General features: G+C 31.5%; 2 protein-coding genes across 3 annotated transcripts; one reads left to right on the plus strand and one right to left on the minus strand.

The window, feature by feature from the left end:
- The first annotated feature begins 2,670 nt into the window (after window positions 1–2,670).
- LOC116404330 lies at window positions 2,671–4,084 on the plus strand. Its single transcript, XM_031886515.1, has 3 exons — window positions 2,671–2,858; window positions 3,082–3,388; window positions 3,467–4,084. Exons 1-3 carry the CDS (start codon window positions 2,671–2,673, stop codon window positions 3,764–3,766), a joined length of 795 nt encoding a protein of 264 aa, XP_031742375.1. The 3' UTR covers window positions 3,767–4,084.
- A 1,517-nt stretch (window positions 4,085–5,601) lies between these two features.
- Window positions 5,602–15,367, minus strand: LOC116402606 (E3 ubiquitin-protein ligase RGLG4-like). 2 transcript variants are annotated; one of them, XM_031882117.1, is made up of 7 exons: window positions 15,149–15,367; window positions 9,227–9,333; window positions 7,824–7,858; window positions 7,686–7,702; window positions 6,737–6,869; window positions 6,445–6,501; window positions 5,602–5,936 (listed from the first exon to the last, which is right to left on the minus strand). In XM_031882117.1, the coding sequence occupies exons 1-7, from the start codon at window positions 15,169–15,171 to the stop codon at window positions 5,916–5,918; spliced, it is 393 nt and encodes a 130-aa protein (XP_031737977.1). In that variant the 5' UTR covers window positions 15,172–15,367; the 3' UTR covers window positions 5,602–5,915. The 2 variants fall into 2 exon arrangements, with proteins under 2 accessions (XP_031737977.1, XP_031737974.1); XM_031882114.1 differs by lacking the exons at window positions 7,686–7,702; window positions 9,227–9,333; window positions 15,149–15,367 and having other exon boundaries at window positions 7,824–8,233.
- Between the last annotated feature and the right edge of the window lie 1,960 nt (window positions 15,368–17,327).

The following is a 17,327-nucleotide window of genomic DNA, read 5'->3' on the forward strand; positions in this document are numbered from 1 at the left end:
CTATATTTTTAAAGTTTTTGTGTGTACAAAAAATAAAAATAAAAATTGATTCTCTGTCCTTGTGTTGCACTGTCTCTCTTTGACTTGTGTTGGTTGCCCGTGAATGCTTCTTTGACCATTCCTCTTACAATTGTTGTCCCCTCAACACATCACATTGCACAGTGATATTAATTTTTTAGTTAGGGTTTTGGTAGCTTCATTAACTTTCTCATTCCCTTCCTATATATACATCATCCCCCTTCCTTACTTGATGTGGTTCGATTATGTTGTTCACTGTTTGTTCCATTGGTGTGCATCTTTTGGTTTCCCAATCCATATTGGTACGTATGTTTGCTTTCTATATTTATTATCTTCATCGAATGTTCTTGACTATCACTCATACAATGTGTGTGTTATACACTTCTGCATCCATGCTATTACTACAATATGTTGTCTTACATTTTATCCATGCCTTTCTTGGCACCGCATTCGACATGGTTTCCATGTCTTTCATTTCACAACATTTGATCATGTCTTTATGTATTAGATCCATTTCTCTGTATGTGACGACATTATTTTTTTCATATGAAGTTCGATTTCAAATCATTGGATGAACTTTTGTTATCTGAGGCAAAAAACAACATTTCTTCATGTTCGAATATTTTTTTCCCATTTAATTGTTAACCTTTTCATTTACCTACTGTTGGTACATGTCTTTAGGTCCAAAGTAAAAGGTACGCTCTTACACTATTTTCTATATTATTTTTCTTCTTAGCCATATAATTGAATAGTTGTTGTTCTTATGTATGTTTTATCGTTGTCTTATGTAGTTCGCTCTAGTACTTAGATTGCAGTTTTGAGGTACTAGGAAATTTACATATTCAACCAATGTAGGTCATTTTTTGTCGCATGTATATGTCTTTCGTTTAAAACGTAACATGTATGAACACTTAATAAAAATCACATGTAATTGGACATCTGTTTGACATTGCATAAATGAACGTGTGTGGAAAGTACACATTTTTCTTCAATAGAATGCATTTGATATTTTACAAGTTGTCTATATCTTGTTTTACATGTCGTTTTGTGTTGTTTGGGTTCACTAAATAATATTATGATACTTCTAGAAGATGTCTATATGTTGGTAATTAATTGGTATATGATCAAAAATTTCTTCGTACTAAAGTGTTTTTGTTTTTTTTATATCATTTTTAACATCAAACCTAAGTTGAAAATTAAACCCTCAACAACTTCTTGTTATAGAAAAAATGAAAAGACAAAAATTATAGAACATCTTCGTTCTAGTTGTCATTCTAGTTGTCGTTCTAGTTGTTGAGTACACTGTGTAAAAAAAATTATCGTTCTATAAACCCTAGAACATACTTTTCAATGACCCAAGACTTAGGCTATTTTTTCATACTACAAAAGTTCGATGGTATACTTCTATAATTAATAACTAAATTTTGTATAAAAGACAAAAATTTCTTCACCGTACAAATATATTAAATTAATATAATGTGTAAACTCGTTAAGGCCAACTAAATGATAGAGTACTGTTGCAATTTTAGGGTGGAAACTGTAGAACCGAAATTAGTCAAATATAACGAGGCAGACGGAACAAGACCCAACCGTTTAAAAAATGCATTACATCACAATGAGCTTATCATCACAGAATTTTGAAACCACATCAACATGCTTTTGGACTCTATCTAATTAAAGACTTTAGCAGATTGCCCTTTAGCATAGCTTTTAATGGATCCCATCGAACTCGTCCAAGTTTTGATTGCCTTCACAATGGCCCAACGCCAACTGCTACTGGTGTTGGAGACATTGTTGAATGACCACAAGAGACTGCCACAAGTATCGTTCGACACTAGGCATATGATTAGGTAAATAACGTACTTTTGCATGATACATGCGTTTGACCTTGTATGTCGACAAAGTATGCAGATGGATATACTCTATTTCTTAATTATATGTCAGCTACTACGAACAACGATCAAATTAGAATTGATTGAAATCATCGACGTTGAGGAGATGGTTGCTATCTTCCTCCACGTGCTTGCATACGATGTTAAGATGCAAGGTAGTACGGTCGGATGAGACAGATTCACAACATTTCAACCTAATCTTGATGGTTGTGCTTCGTCTGCAAGACGAGTTGTTAGCAAAACCACAGTTGGTCACAAGCATATGCACAAATGAAAGGTGGGGGTGTTTTGGGGCTAGGGTTGTTTTATTCTGTTTAGTTATACACAACGACTTTGTCTGATTTCATTTTATTAGGCTAGAAAGGATCTGCAACCGACTTTTGTATCCTGTAAGATGTTATTTCATGACCCAACAGATTAAGTGTTCTAAGGGGTAACATCACGTGTCTTGAAACTACTATATTCCTGTCTTTATTCTAATACCCGTTGTTTAGGTATTACTAAATTAAATATCATATCAGAATGTCTACTACCTATGGGATGCGAGGTACCCAAATGAAGAGGCATTTTTGGCATCATATAGAGGCCAAAGATATCACCTACAAGAGTGGTGTGGTCGGAAACGCTCCAATACACCAAAGGAATTTTTTTACATGAAACATTATTCATCTGCATGGAATGTTATTGAACAAGCTTTGGGTTTGTTGAAGGGCCATGGGACAATACTTCGCGGAAAGTCGTACTATCATATTCAGGTTGAATGTCACACTATTATGACGTGTTGTCTACTCCACAATTTAATAAATCGAGAGATGATGAACGTCGACATGACAGAGACAACGACAATGAGGGTGACTCAAACTACGCAATGACGAGTGGTGACGAAATCAACTACATTGAGGCCTTTAACAAGTGGACTCAATGGTGGGATGCCTTGGCTGAGTCAATGTTCAAAGAATGACAGTCGCGAAACGACTAGTACGTCACAATGAGTTGTAGTACAAGCATGTCATAAAAGCTTTTTGTACAGAACGGCTTCCATTATTTTGTACTCTGCTGTGTGTGTATTGACGATGTTCTATTTAATTTTACAATCCAGTTGATAACTTTTTAATTGTATACACATATGTCAGTTACATATTCACTTGTGTTATTCAATTTGGTTTGTCAGTATGGAAGGTTTGTCGAGGAACCCTAAGCACCCATGGACGAAGGTAGAGGAGTCATGCCTCGTTGGCTGTCTTGTGGACCTGGTTAATGCAGACAGGTGGAGGTTGGATAACAGGATCTTTCAACTCGATTACCTATCACAACCGGTCAGAATGCTAGTAGAGAGTATATTAGGATGCAAATTGACGCCAACGATTATGATCGAAAGCAGAATCAAGTTAATGAAAAGAACCTTCCAATCACTTGCAGAAATGCGTGGTCCAACGTGCATTGGCTTTGGTTGGAACGACGAGCTCAAGTGGGTTTGGGTAAGAAGCAACATGTACTTTAATTGTTTAATGCGTTATATTATAATACTAACGATAATTTTTAATTTATTTGCACAGACACATCCTATAGCAAAAGGTCTACTAAACAAATATTTTTTGCATTACGACGCGTTGTCATACATATCCGAGAAAGACTGCACGATAGGGGTCTGTGTGGAGACCTTCGTAGATATCAAGTCTAATGTACCAAGCGACAACGACGAAGTACGAGAGAAAGATGGGCTGAATATGGAGTTTCCCACTGTGTGCAGCTCGAGAATGAACATGTCCTTAGAAGACATGATGGTCAGACGACCTTCTAGGTCCAGCAATGCTAGACCGAGTTTGAGCAGAAGCAAAAGGAAGTGCGACATGTAGTCATTCGATAATTTTGACCTCATTTGCGATGCCATGGACTGTACAAATAAGCATCTCAGGGCGATTGTGAAAATGGCCAGATAAAGCCTGCCATAATGAAGTTGCTTTGCGATGGGAGGTAATTGCACACTTGAAGTCCATTCCGAGCCTCAGTGAAGAGAACTTGACCAAATGTATGATATCGTAGTGACAACAAAAACGTCCATAATGCATACATCTTTTGACATGTTTGATGCCCTGAAGCCCACCTATTGTAGGGTCATTCTTCACGATAACCCTCGATTGTCATTATGCCTCAACCGCATGACAAGTTATTCATTCCGTTTTCATTGCTTTTCTTTGTTTATTTTTCGTTAGACTAATGAATTATGCAATTGATGTTCTATTTAACTGCATATGGAAAACAAATACATTTGTTTCCAATAAATTTATTTCATTCCACAGGAATTATGTTGGTTATCGTTTTTATGAAAAAAAATTAGATTTATAGAAGTGAAAAAAAATTAACAAAACAAACTTGTGTATTGGATTTATGGTGGAAATAAAAAAATTACAAATGAAAACAAAATTTAATAAATTTGTTTATACATTGGATTTACGGTACAAATTGAAAAAAATATCTTATACAAATAAATTTATTTTTTATTTTTTTTGTATTCGGTTCACAGAACAAATTAAAAAAACATTTTTATAGAAATTAAAAAAATTAATAATTTTTTTTGGCATAATCCTTTTCACATAATTGTTTTCCAAAATAAGGACTATAATAATAATTTCCTCCACTTAATCTCTTTTTCCATATTCCTTTCCTTCCCCCAAGCACCCCCTAAAAATTTGGTAATTCTTCTAGTTGAATGAAAAGATGTTTTGGTCATTTTTTAGTTCACAACACCTCACATTTATGATTTGTGTCAAAAGTGAATTTTGGAATCAAGTTCATATTAATTAGCCTACGGAAAGAATTGAAATTGACATGTTCTAGTCTGTCATGCCAAACAAATGACTCAACAATATAAGTAAAAGTAGATACTTTATTATTAATAATACTTTTGGGTACAATTGCGAGTACATTTAGTTTAAACAAACCATCACTCAAATAACCTTTTCCAACATACATCTCATTCTTGGAAAGGACAAACTTATATATCCACTACTACAAAAACACGCTCTCTTGACGTTTTTAAACTGTCAAGAGAAGGCTCTCTTGACGGTTTTAAAACTGTCGTTGAAGCCAGCGTCAAGAAAGGCAAAGTTCTTGACGGTTGATTAAACGTCAAGAATAGTGAACGTTGACGTTTTATAAACGTCAAGTATACTTATGTTCATGACGTTTTAGGACCGTCAAGACTGGTATCGTTTATGACATTTTAAAACCGTCAATGATGAACTGATTTATGACATTTTAAACCCGTCAAGAATTTTAATATTCATGACATTTTAAAACTCTCAAGAATGTAATTGTTCTTGACATTTGTCAACCGTAAAAAATGCAATTGTTTATGACATTTTAAAACCGTCAATGATGAACTGATTTATGACATTTTAAACCCGTCAAGAATTTTAATATTCATGACATTTTAAAACTCTCAAGAATGTAATTGTTCTTGACATTTGTCAACCGTCAAAAATGCAATTGTTCATGATAGTTTAAAACCGTTAAGCTTGCAATTGTTCATGACATTTTAAAACCGTCAAGCATTTTTTAATTTTTTTTTTAAAAAGAAATTGTAATTGAATTATGCTGTAATGGAAAGATGATTGTTCTGTAATTGTCCAGCAACAGTTTCATAGATATTTGATATTCATCAAATATAGTTTCAAATCTCAAACATATATAAATAAAACCATTCACCATATATATTCAATTCCAAGACTTTACATATACATAATGAAATAGGCTTTACATTAGATTTCATAGATAACATTTTTACAAAGAAACTAAGTGTAGAAAATCTATCGAAATTTTCCGAAGGGACAAATACAAGCAAAATAGAAACTGAACGTGGGTAATATATTTTTACAAAGAAACTAAATACAACAAGGTTATATTGTCATGAATAACAAAATTACAATAAATCTTGTCACTAACCAAACATCAATCACTTGCTTCGTAGCTTCATCACTACAATGGATCGATCAGAAAATAGCTTCAAACACATAAGGCCAGAGTCTGTAAAAATAAAAATATAAAATTAAGTACCAATAAAATCTCCAACACTTGGTGAAATTATAAATGTTCATTAAAATATCAACTAAAAGGTTAAGTTCAAAAAGATAAATTTAGGGTACTATTTATTCTTTTCAACATATTCTAAACATATAACAGAGAAAAGTTGACATAAAGAAATGGATTCAGTATACTGACTAAAATAAAATAGCATGCAATGCTTGTGAAATAGTTGAAGCAGCCTAAAAAATCACCATCAAATCAACAAACTTAAAAATTCAAATCAGTGGATAATTAAGGTCAGTTGAATATTGGAAAAATAAACATTAGAAAGATACTTTAACAGCAAAACCTATTGTATGACCAAATAATACGAATATGAAACCATTCAAACATTCATGAGTGTCTTGGCCAAGTAATACGAATATGAAACCATTCAAACATTTTTTATTCCATTAGAAAATATTAGCAAACATTAGCACTGTTAGAAGTTCAAAGGTAGAGAACTTACTGTATGACCACATGCAAAAGCCATGTCCTTTGGGTTTGTGAGGCATATGGGGCAGACCTTGAACAAGAGACATTTAATTAATAATTTATATTAATGAAGTCATGAAACAAAAGAAATTTAAACAAAAGAGAAATTTCTTTTGTTTCAGTAGACAAGGCTCTCACAACTTGTTGCCTTAATCAATCTTAAACCCCAGATTTCAACAAAATTTTCCTAGAGTAATTGTAAAGCCACACATGTTTGGTTCTCTCATTCTTAGAAAACTCCATAAATAAAATAAAAGCAAAGTTACCGATTCAGATGAGGAACTATGTTTTTCAGCTTTTGCATTCTCCAAAATTTGGTTTGTAACTGCATTGTCATAATTGATGACTTCAGGAGGAGGAGGAAGTGGCCCTGCACTTTTTCCATATACAGATTCTCTCCTGCGTAATAGTTAGTGTGTTATTTTTCCAAACCCAAAACAGAAATTGTTACGAAATCAACAAATAAAGAAATCATCAAATCATTTTTCTACTACAAGCACCCTTTTACAACGCTTTTGAGCTCCCATAGAAATCATCAAATCATTTTTCTACTACAACTAAGAAATGATACGAGAGAGTTCACAAGATGTAATCCAAATGACCAATTACATATTATATACACTTCTCTTAAACAGACGAGTCTTGTTTCTTTACATCCACTAATATCACATTTAATCCTAAGAATCTTGTTATCTATCAAACAAACTCTAACCCAACAATCCAAGACATCATGAGGCAATATGACATCAAGAACCAAGTCAAAATTGAACTAACGTTACACTCACATCCCAATTGCAAAACTTTCCATCGAAAACTGACAAAGAAATATCCTCGATTGAGATTTCGATTCATGTGTACAATGAAGACAAAGGAAAATTCGGACAAGAGAAAAGGGATAAGACAAATAAACAAATTGACTTCTAAGTAATGAGAAACAAGAAAACAAAAATAATGAAAAATAAAAAAGATGCTCAATTAACACCTTTTGTAAGCACAACTTATATTTACAACTTTTACTTGAATAGGACTTGTTTATGTTGTACTAGTGTGTCCTTGAATTCTAAAAATATAGCAACCCATGTTCACTAAGGAAAACAAAAACACATAAATACATCAAAATATCAGTAAGTTGAGTCACAATCAAAAATACATTTGAAAAATGGAAAATCTAAGTTGAAGAGAAAGATCAATTTCTTTAAGAGAGAAGAAAAATACCTCACAGTGGCCATGAGCTGTAGAGTAATGGCCATTTTGATAGGTTTGTTTGATTATGGATATTGAAGTAGAATGGAAGTTAAATTTCATCAACCCAACATCATAAACAAAAATATATCAATATAGTAAACAAAATACCTTTCGTTTAATGGATACTGAAAGATGACTCCACCCTGAAAAATTGTACAGGAAAAAAATTGCATGATATAAAAATTGAATGCAAAAAATATATGGACAAACCATGGAAAACAAAAGAGAATTTTCGAACGAGAACCGATCCAACCTAAAGTAAAGTAGTAAGAAAACAACGCATCAATTTTTAACAAGAGGCGTTTTGGATGAATTCTTATGATTTCTACTTTCTTTTTCGGATTGTTTTTCATCATCTGAATTTAATTCCTCATCAATTGGAAAGCCTCTAAACCCAGAAAAAGGGTCAACAAAATATTTATAAAAAAAAAAAAAAAACTCATCCCTTCCTGCTCTGCTCCTTCTATTAGTCAATCTAGCCACTAGAACAAATCACCCTAAATTGGATTTTGAAATGAAATTACCCGATCTCCATCAAGGGGGGTTTCACCCTAGCCAATGCGAAGCTCCAATGCCTTGACGCCAGCCGAGTTCGAGAGGTCGAAGAAATCCGATGGACGGATTTGGAAGGAGCGACAATAAGAGAGCAGAGATGGAGATGACGATTGAGAGGAACCAAAAGAGAGATGGAGATGAAAATTGAGAGTGTAGCAGAGATGGAGATGGCGATTGAGAGGAACCAAAAGAGAGATGGAGATGAAAATTGAGAGTGTAGCCGAGAGAGATGGAGATGCGAATTGAAAAGGCAACGACTGAGACGACGATTGAGAGTGCAGCGGCTGAGATGACAAGTTCTGCATCTTCGTGCGTTTTGATTAAGGGAAGGAACATGTTTTCATCCTAGGGTTTTAGAAAAGAGAAAACGAACTTAATTGAAACGATTATAAATTTCTTGACGTTTTTAAAAACGTCAAGGATTTTTTTTTATAAATTTCTTGACATTTTTCAAAACGTCAAGGATTTTTTTTATAAATTTCTTGACGTTTTTAAAACGTCGAGTAATATTTTAAATTCTTGACGTTTAAGAAACGTCAAGCATGTCGAATTCATACGCTTCTTGACGTTTTAAGAACGTCAAAAAATTAATAGATATTTCTTGATGTTTTAAAAACGTCAAGAAAAAATTTATTTCTTCTTGACGTTTAATAAACGTCAAGAATGATGTTTCAGAAAAATTCTTGACGTTTTTTATTAAAAATGAAATCTTTCTTGACGTATTTTGAAAAAAACGTCAAGAAAGGAAAACAGCAACCGTCAAGAAAGCCCATTTTTCTAGTAGTGATCAGACACAAAGATCAACTCAAAGCCATTCTTGCTAAGCAATGAACTAGAAACTTAGTTCTTGTGAATGTCAGGAACATGAAGCACATTGTTGAGAGTGAGTTTCTTGCCAAAGGTCATCTTACGAATCACTTTTACTCGACCCTCAACCTTTGAAGTAGAGGAGTTACCCATAAATGATTGTTCTCCACTAAAGATTGGCACATTTGATGTGAACATATTCTTGTTGTCCCAATGTCTACCCACCATTTCTTGGAATTGCCCACCATGTTGCATTCTGAAATGATTGCACAAAGGTCAATATCTAGAATACCATGTGATACTTCATCAACTTTTGTGATATGAGTTTGAGCATGTTTTTTCTGAAAATTCTTTGGCTTACAACAATTGTTAGATTGATGTCCTATTTTGTTATATTTGTAGCACTTGTCATTGAACTTTTTTTTGTGAATTGTGGTTTTATATTTGAACATTCACTAGAAAACTTCATTTTCTTATTACTTTGTAGTCTATTTTTCAAAATATTGGCATTGGGATCTATTGTACTATCCATAGTACACTTTTCTTTCTTTCTATTATTCTCTTCAATTTCATGGTAGACCACAAGTTCCTCAAGTTTTATCTCTTTTCGTTTATGTTTGAGATGCATCCATTCGTGAAGAAATATAAATAATTAATCATTTATTCTAACTACTAATTTACTTTTACGTTTGTTTGTTTGTTTTTTTTCTTGTAACTCTTATTACAAATTAAATGTTTTGATATCAATTAAATTTACCGTTTTATACTTGTTGCCTTAATGTTTCTTTTTTTCCTCTTTATTTCATCAAATTTGTATGTTGAACTTAAATTTGAACTTCATCCCCTCCATAGTTTTCTTTCTTTCTTCTTATGCTTTGAACATACTTATACGGATTATATTCCTTAATCCAACGAGTACACATTTTCATTTAGGAGCTTGTTAACTTTGGAGAGCAACCATCATCACAATTAGCACCACAATCTTGGTGTAAATTTGCTTTTAGGATAATGGTTTGTCACGGTGCAACAATTCTTTGTTATGTCCATTCTAACATTTACACGACCTCTTACATTAAAAAAAAAAAAAAAATACATATTTGACCTCTTAATATATTAAATATTGTAATAATTATATGGTAGTTTCCATGCAAGCAGTAGTTATAAAATATAAATAATTTCATAAATCCCTCTATATGTGGTATATAGAAAACTGATGGGTGATTTATGTAATTTAAGGAAAGAACTATTTTTTAGTTGTTTTTGTTAATATATAACTAAAATAGAAAAAAAGAGTAGATATAAGAAAAGATGTTAACTAGGAGAAATATAATTGAAAAGCATAGATGGTTGGTGAAAGTGTATTGAGAAGGGATGTCTGTGTCCAAATGTGTTTTTAAGTATTCTCTCACATGAAACCAGTAGTGATTTTGGTTGGCCAGATGGGGTGGGGGTGGTCCACTGAAGAAATAATGGACTGGGCCAAAGTCCAATATATGGCTCAACAGATTCCATCGCTAGTTTTGTTTGGAAGTGCTAGGAAAGGGAACAGTGAGTGAGTTTGGAAATGTTTAGAGAGTTGACACAAAGAGCCTAGAGGTGGGCTCCTAGTGTCACCATCGTCGCTTTCAAGTACTCTTCCAATTGAACGTAAAAAGGTGTTGTTGGTTGGGGCGTGTCCCGTGGACCACTCAGTTTCCGGTCTGCAGCTTTACCAGACTGAGATCCGGCGGGCGTACCTCACAATCCCCCAAAATCAAAGGTGCCTCTCACTGACTCAATTTTTGAATTCGCATTGGAAGAATCATTCATTTATTATGCTTCCTCTTGCTCCCTCCTCTCCCCCAAAAACAGCCACCATCATCTTACCATTACCTATTTACTTTTTTACTAATTTATCCCTTAAATTTATTAAAATATTATTTAATAATTTAAATTGGCTTTTTTATTTTTTTTTATAAATTTTACATAAATATCTATCAAACTTTTTTTTTTTTTTTTCATTTTGTAAAATTAAGACTTTAATATCAACGTTCATGTTTTAAACCTAGTAAAACAACAATCAGTCAAACAAAAAAAGTCTCACACTAATGGATTTAGAAGATTATTACTGTATGTTAATAGTCAAATACATTCTTTTATTGAAATTTTTTCATAAATATAACATATCGAAAAAATATTTACGGCTCGGGTAATAAAAAACCTATAAAACTGACCATTTTTAATTTTTTTTTTTAAATTTTAGGTTTGCTCTTCTTTATCATCGTCTTTATTTTCTCCTCTATTGCGATTTTTTTCGTCTGCTATTTTTTTCTTTCGATTGTCATTTTTTCTTCTTTTGCATTTTTTTAAATATTTTTGTTTACCCTTCCTTTCCATATTCTTTCTTTTGCAATTTTTCTTTTCTTTTCATTGTCTTTTTCTTTCATTCTGTAACTTTTTCTAAAAAAAAATTCAAACTGTTATTTGGTTGTTTAAGATCGTGTGCCAAATATAAAATATCGTGAAAAAAATCATTGGGATATTAGATTGTCAAATGTAAACGATCGTGTATTAAAAATAGCAAAATGTAAACTATTGTTTTCCAAGTCTAAACAATCACTGTCCAAATATAAACGATCGTGTACAAAAAAAAAAAACATGGTTGAAATTTGGCTACCCAAATTTAAACGATCAAATCTAAACAATCGTCTAACAAATATAAATGATCGTGTACCAAATAATCTTGAAAAAAATTGTTGAGATTTGGATACCCAAATTTAAACGACCAAATCTAAATGATCTTGTGTCAAATGGAACGGTCCTGTACCAAGAGTCTTGAAAAAAAAAAAATTGTTAAGATTTGACTACCAAAATCTAGATAATCGTGTGTTAATTTTAAACGATTGCCTACCAAATAATCTTGAAAAAAATTGTTGATATTTTGCTACCCAAATTTAAGCGATAAAATCTAAACGATTGTGTGCCAAAACTAAACGATCATGTAAAAAAAATCTTGTAAAAAGAAATTTAGATTTGGGTATGATCAAATCTAAAAGATAAAGAATTGTCAAATCTAAACAATTGTTTTTCAAATATATTAGGCGTGCTGGATGCGAATTAATCGCGTGACATTTTTGTATTTTTCATTATGGACTTGTGGGTTTTTTATGTTTTCGAAATTGTTTTATGGTGTGTAAATATTTACACTTTGTTATATTTTTATAAAAAACCACTTTTTTATTTGATAATCAACGGTATGTTATTTACAACAATAACTATAAAGATTGGTTGTGTTCATGATCTATTATTGTGTATTAATAGTCAAATAATTTAATACTACGGTTTTAACTTAACATTTAAGTTTGTATTTTGGTTGATGAGAAAATTGGTTTAGAATTTTATTCAAGGAGAGTATTTTTTTTTAAAAAAAATTAAGCTCAAGGGCATTTATGAAACTTTTTCAATAGTTTAAGGGTATTTTTCAAACAAAAATTTAATGGTTTCGATCCAAAACTAACGACATGAGTATTTTTTTAACATTTTAAAAGTTTATGGCATTTTTTAAACTTTGAAACGTTTAAGAGTATTTTGTATACTAACTACGAAGTTTAAGGGCATATTTTTACAATTTAACCTTGGAAAGTTTAGGAGTATTATTTAGAAAAATTGAGAGAAAACATCTAAAATAATACTGTATTTTTCCCTTCATTTTTTATTTTTTTATAATTATTTATATATTTTACTTAATTTAATTTAATTTTTATAAATAAATTTGAAATTGAATTTAGCTTTTAAAAAAATGAGAAAAGAAAAAAATATAGGAAGAATCTCACATTTCCTCTCCCTATTTTCCTTCAACCACTCCCTCCACACGCTTCTCCCAAATCTCTCTCTCACGATCTTTTTTCCCTTTCCCTCATCAGCAATTTCCCATTTCCTTCTAAATTCTCTTAAAAAAACCTACAAAACTCACTTTCATGACTTCTTCCCTCTCTAAAAGAACTACCACCTTATCCCCCTAAAAGATTTTGTGGGGAGACTTTTCTTCTGGAAGAGATACATTGAGATTTTAGATTTTCCTTTTACCGTAAAAAAAAAAAAAATCATTTGAGAAGACAGAAACAATTCCATTCGTTGTCATTTGAGAGGGTTGAGAAGACATGAACAAATTTTTTCTCCAAAATCAACGTCTTTAAACATATTTTCCTTTCTTTTTCCAACTGAATGATTTCGTGATTACTTTTTTTTAGGCCAGATCCGTTTATTGTGCTTTAAGTTTTTTTTAGATTTACGCCAATTTAATTATTGAATGTGTCTTTAAATTTATTTGAATCACTTATCCTTATTTTATCATGTGTTATTTATTTCACCGCCTATCATTTTATTTCACACCCTTTCACAACCTATATTATTTCACAATTTCTATTTCTCACATTATTTTGCTATTATTATTATTTTTTTAATTTGAATATAAAAATTAAATCGGACAAAGAAGTAATGTTTTGATGGGTTTTATAATTTAAATTTCATCAATACATTAATTTTTTTTATTTAGAATTTAATTAATAAATTGTGTTTAAAATTATAAATAATTTCATATTTTAAATAAGAGTAGTGTTTTCTATCAATTTATTAATTCTTAGATACATGAAATTTCTCATTAAACATCTACGATGAAGATTAAAATATCAAAGTTTGGAATTTTAATATTTATGAGGTGAGTAGAAAAAAATAATTTTTTGAAACATAAAACTATATTTCTCTTCTAATGGCTCCTATGCCACTTATAATTAACAATTTTATGTTTAATTTTTTTTTCTTCAACGTGAATTGATAATCATGAGACATTTAAAAAACCAAATATAAGACTTTATTTTGTCAACCACTTTAATTTAGTTTAAAAAATAAATTTTGGTAACCATTTTTATGAGTGTTGTAGGGTGTTAACATATTTCTTACATACAAACTGACTCTCGAACTTTAAATCTGAATTTACATATACCAATATTTATTTTGTGTGGCCAACCACACCTTAATATGGTTGGTGAAGACTCCAAACCTATTTATTTTCTAAAATTAAATAAACGAGGATGTTGATCGCTCCGCATCGCAATCACTTCGCGAAAGTTTGACGACTCCACTGGAGAGACTTGAAAAATAATTAAGAAAATTGAGTCGTTACATTTTATTTTTTATTCTTATTCTATTATGATTTGGTGGTTTACTTAATTATTTGTTTTCCAAAAGAACAGAAAAAAATATTAAATAACATATAAAAGATGATAACATATTAAAAAAGCAGTAATCAAGATGAGAAACTATTAAAGAAGTAATAACCAATGCTATAAAAAAATAAATAAATATTTTTTTTTAAAAAAAAAATTAAAATATTTACAAGCTATAGCAAAATTTTAGATTCTATCACTATAGCATATTAATGACTATTAGCGATAGAACGTGCTATAGATGGTAAATATTTTGTAAAATCTACTATTTTTAAAAAATCTCCGAATAAAATTGCTAATTATAAAAAAAATAAAACTACAATATATAGATAATAAATGAGACATTTTTAAAAATAGCAAAATAAATTAAAATATTTACAAGGTATAACAAATTTTTTGGATTCTATTAATGATAGAAACTGATAGACTTCTATCACTGACTATCAATACCGGTGATAGAAGGACAATAGTTTCTATAAAATGTTTGTTATGGATAAAATCTGAAATTTTGCTATAGTTTGTAAATATTTTGTCAAATTTGCTATTTTTGACAATTCCCCGTAATAAAGCTTAAGAAGAATAAATTAATAAAGAAAAAACATAATAATAAATAAATAAAAAGATAAACAATACGGTATGAAGAAATATGCAATATATATATATATATATAAAAGAGAAACTCAAAAGATAATAAATAATTATAAGAGAAAGAAAAGTAAAGAAACAAGGAACAAGAATAATAAGGGAATAAAAGAAATAAGAACAAGAAGAAAAAATAAAGAACTTTCAAGAAAAAGAAACAAAATTATAACAAGAAGAGAAAGAAGAAATGAAAGAAAGATTAAAATCTCAACACACTAAACTCACTTGTTGTTTGAATTCTGGATCATTGGGACCAAAGCCCTACCATACACCTCCAACTAAATTAGAGTTTTATTTTATTTTTTTGTGTGTGTGAGCGTGTTGGATGCTTGGTATTGTAGGAAGTTTTTTGTGAGAAAAGATGAAGATTTAGGGGTTGCTTAGATGAAGAAGAGAGGATGTGAAGGTTGTAAAAATTTCTAGGGTTTTTTCGTGTGGCCTTTTCTTTATATTTTGTGTCCATGAATAAAGAAGAGAGAGATTATTTATAGGAAAAAAGCTTCTCCAAATGGCCAAAAATTCAAGATGGCGAGTTTTTTTATTTATTTAAAAATAATACTAACATTAGCATTCATTTCAAAATGGCATTGAGCCTTTAATAACCAAAACCAAAATTTAATTTTTTTTTATCATATTTAATATTTCTCCATCTATCTTAGTTAGACTAACTAACTGGTCTAGTTACTCTAACCAAACTACCCACAAAGCTTAGAAGTAATTAAATAACATTTTTTTACAAAAGTTGGTTAATCATAAAATTAAAAAAAAAACAGCCAAATTAAGGCAAAAATTAATCTAGCAATGAAATTAATTTTAAATAAGGTCGGACAAAATTAGTGGCTACACCATGTATTATTGTTATAGGATGCTATTGCGTTGAGACCACTCCACTAAGTGTCACAGTCATACTTGTCTAGGGCGTTATTTGTCTATGACCGTATGCCCAAATACCCCCAATTTATCTTATTTTTATATCTTGTATTTAGTTTAGCTAGTTGCTTTCCTTTTTAAGTCATAAAGCTTGAGTGTGACGTTTCAGATTTTTCATATGCAAGCCTACTAAAGCTGAAAATGTTCAAAATGTACTATAGGGGAGACATAGTAGTTGAATCCCCGATCAAGTATTGTCGCACTTTTTGCAAGCAAACCTTTTCCCTTGCAACTGACAGTCTTCAATGTATATTGTAACGCCGATTTCAATGAATTTCTTTCTCTCTCACATTTTGTAAAATATTTTCTGAAGAACGTGACATGAGATTGATTCATACCATGAGTTTATCTATGATTTTTGGATTTTGATCGGCTGACTTGTTCATCGAGTTCGAACAAGTGCCGCATAATCGTCCATCCAGAGTTTGAAAGGCTACGATTATGACAGGTGGTTAGAGCCAAATTGGGTAATTGACAGTTGAGACATAAAGATGTCGACTACGAAACCAACAAGCAACATCCATAATAAACGATTGGTAGAAATCGAAGAGCAGATGCTCTACCTGGTGGAAGTTCCTGATTCCATTTGTTCCTTACAAACTCAACTTAATAAAATTTCCAAGAAAGTCAATGTTATTGATGTGGTGCCCGATCGTCTTGATGGATTACCCATACAAGATTTGTTGACTAGGGTTGACACTCTAGAGTCATGAATTGTAAGAACTGAAAACATCACCTACAAGCGTGGGGACAGTTTGTCGGGCTTTGCTACTCATATGGAAGAATGAGTTATTGAGCAAGATAACTCTCAAAAGACGATGTTGGCAATGATAAACAACATGACAGAGAATTTTTTAGCTACCCTGGATGTCGTGAGGAACAAAATCGTAGAGGTGAACATGAAGGTGAACCTTACAATGCAAGCTATAGTAAACCAAGCTCCGGCTGGAGGAGCAATTTCAGTTGGCAGAATAAAAATCCCTAAACCCAAGCCCTTATGTCGGGCAAGAGATATGAAGGCGTTAGAAAACTTCATCTTTGATATGGAGCAATACTTCAAGGCCACGAATACCGTTACAGAAGAAGCCAAAGTGACATTGGCGATTATGTATCTGTATGAAGATACGAAGTTATGGTGGAGGTGTTGGTATGTTGATATTCAAGAAGGGCATTGCACGATAGACACTTGGGACAGTTTAAAGAGAGAACTTCGCTTGTGGTTTTTTTTCCTGAGAATGTCAAAATTCTGGCTAGGCAAAAACTGCATGAATTAAAACACACTGGCACCATTCGGGAGTATGTGAAACAATTTGTAGGGTTGATGTTAGACATATCTGATATGATTGAAAAGGACAAAATATGAGTAGAGGATTCAAAACCTCACGTCAACCTTTGCAGTAGTTGAACGCTTGTTCGATATGTTGAGTGACTCTCATGATATGAGACGTCACTAAAGTTCTTCACCTGGAAGAAA

Source organism: Cucumis sativus, chromosome 1, assembly GCF_000004075.3.
Source record: "Cucumis sativus cultivar 9930 chromosome 1, Cucumber_9930_V3, whole genome shotgun sequence".
In the NCBI taxonomy this organism is placed as follows: domain Eukaryota; kingdom Viridiplantae; phylum Streptophyta; class Magnoliopsida; order Cucurbitales; family Cucurbitaceae; genus Cucumis; species Cucumis sativus.

Coding starts and splice junctions, on each gene's coding strand:
- LOC116402606 (XM_031882114.1), bottom strand. CDS start 8,071: ATGATGAAAAACAATCCGAAAAAGAAAGTAGAAATCATAAGAATTCAT. Junction 6,870..7,823: donor CAGTATCCATTAAACGAAAG/GTATTTTGTTTA, acceptor ACTATTACGCAG/GAGAGAATCTGTATATGGAA. Junction 6,502..6,736: donor ATAGTTCCTCATCTGAATCG/GTAACTTTGCTT, acceptor CTCTTGTTCAAG/GTCTGCCCCATATGCCTCAC.
- LOC116404330 (XM_031886515.1), top strand. CDS start 2,671: ATGTCACACTATTATGACGTGTTGTCTACTCCACAATTTAATAAATCG. Junction 2,859..3,081: donor GATGCCTTGGCTGAGTCAAT/GTTCAAAGAATG, acceptor TTGGTTTGTCAG/TATGGAAGGTTTGTCGAGGA. Junction 3,389..3,466: donor ACGAGCTCAAGTGGGTTTGG/GTAAGAAGCAAC, acceptor TTATTTGCACAG/ACACATCCTATAGCAAAAGG.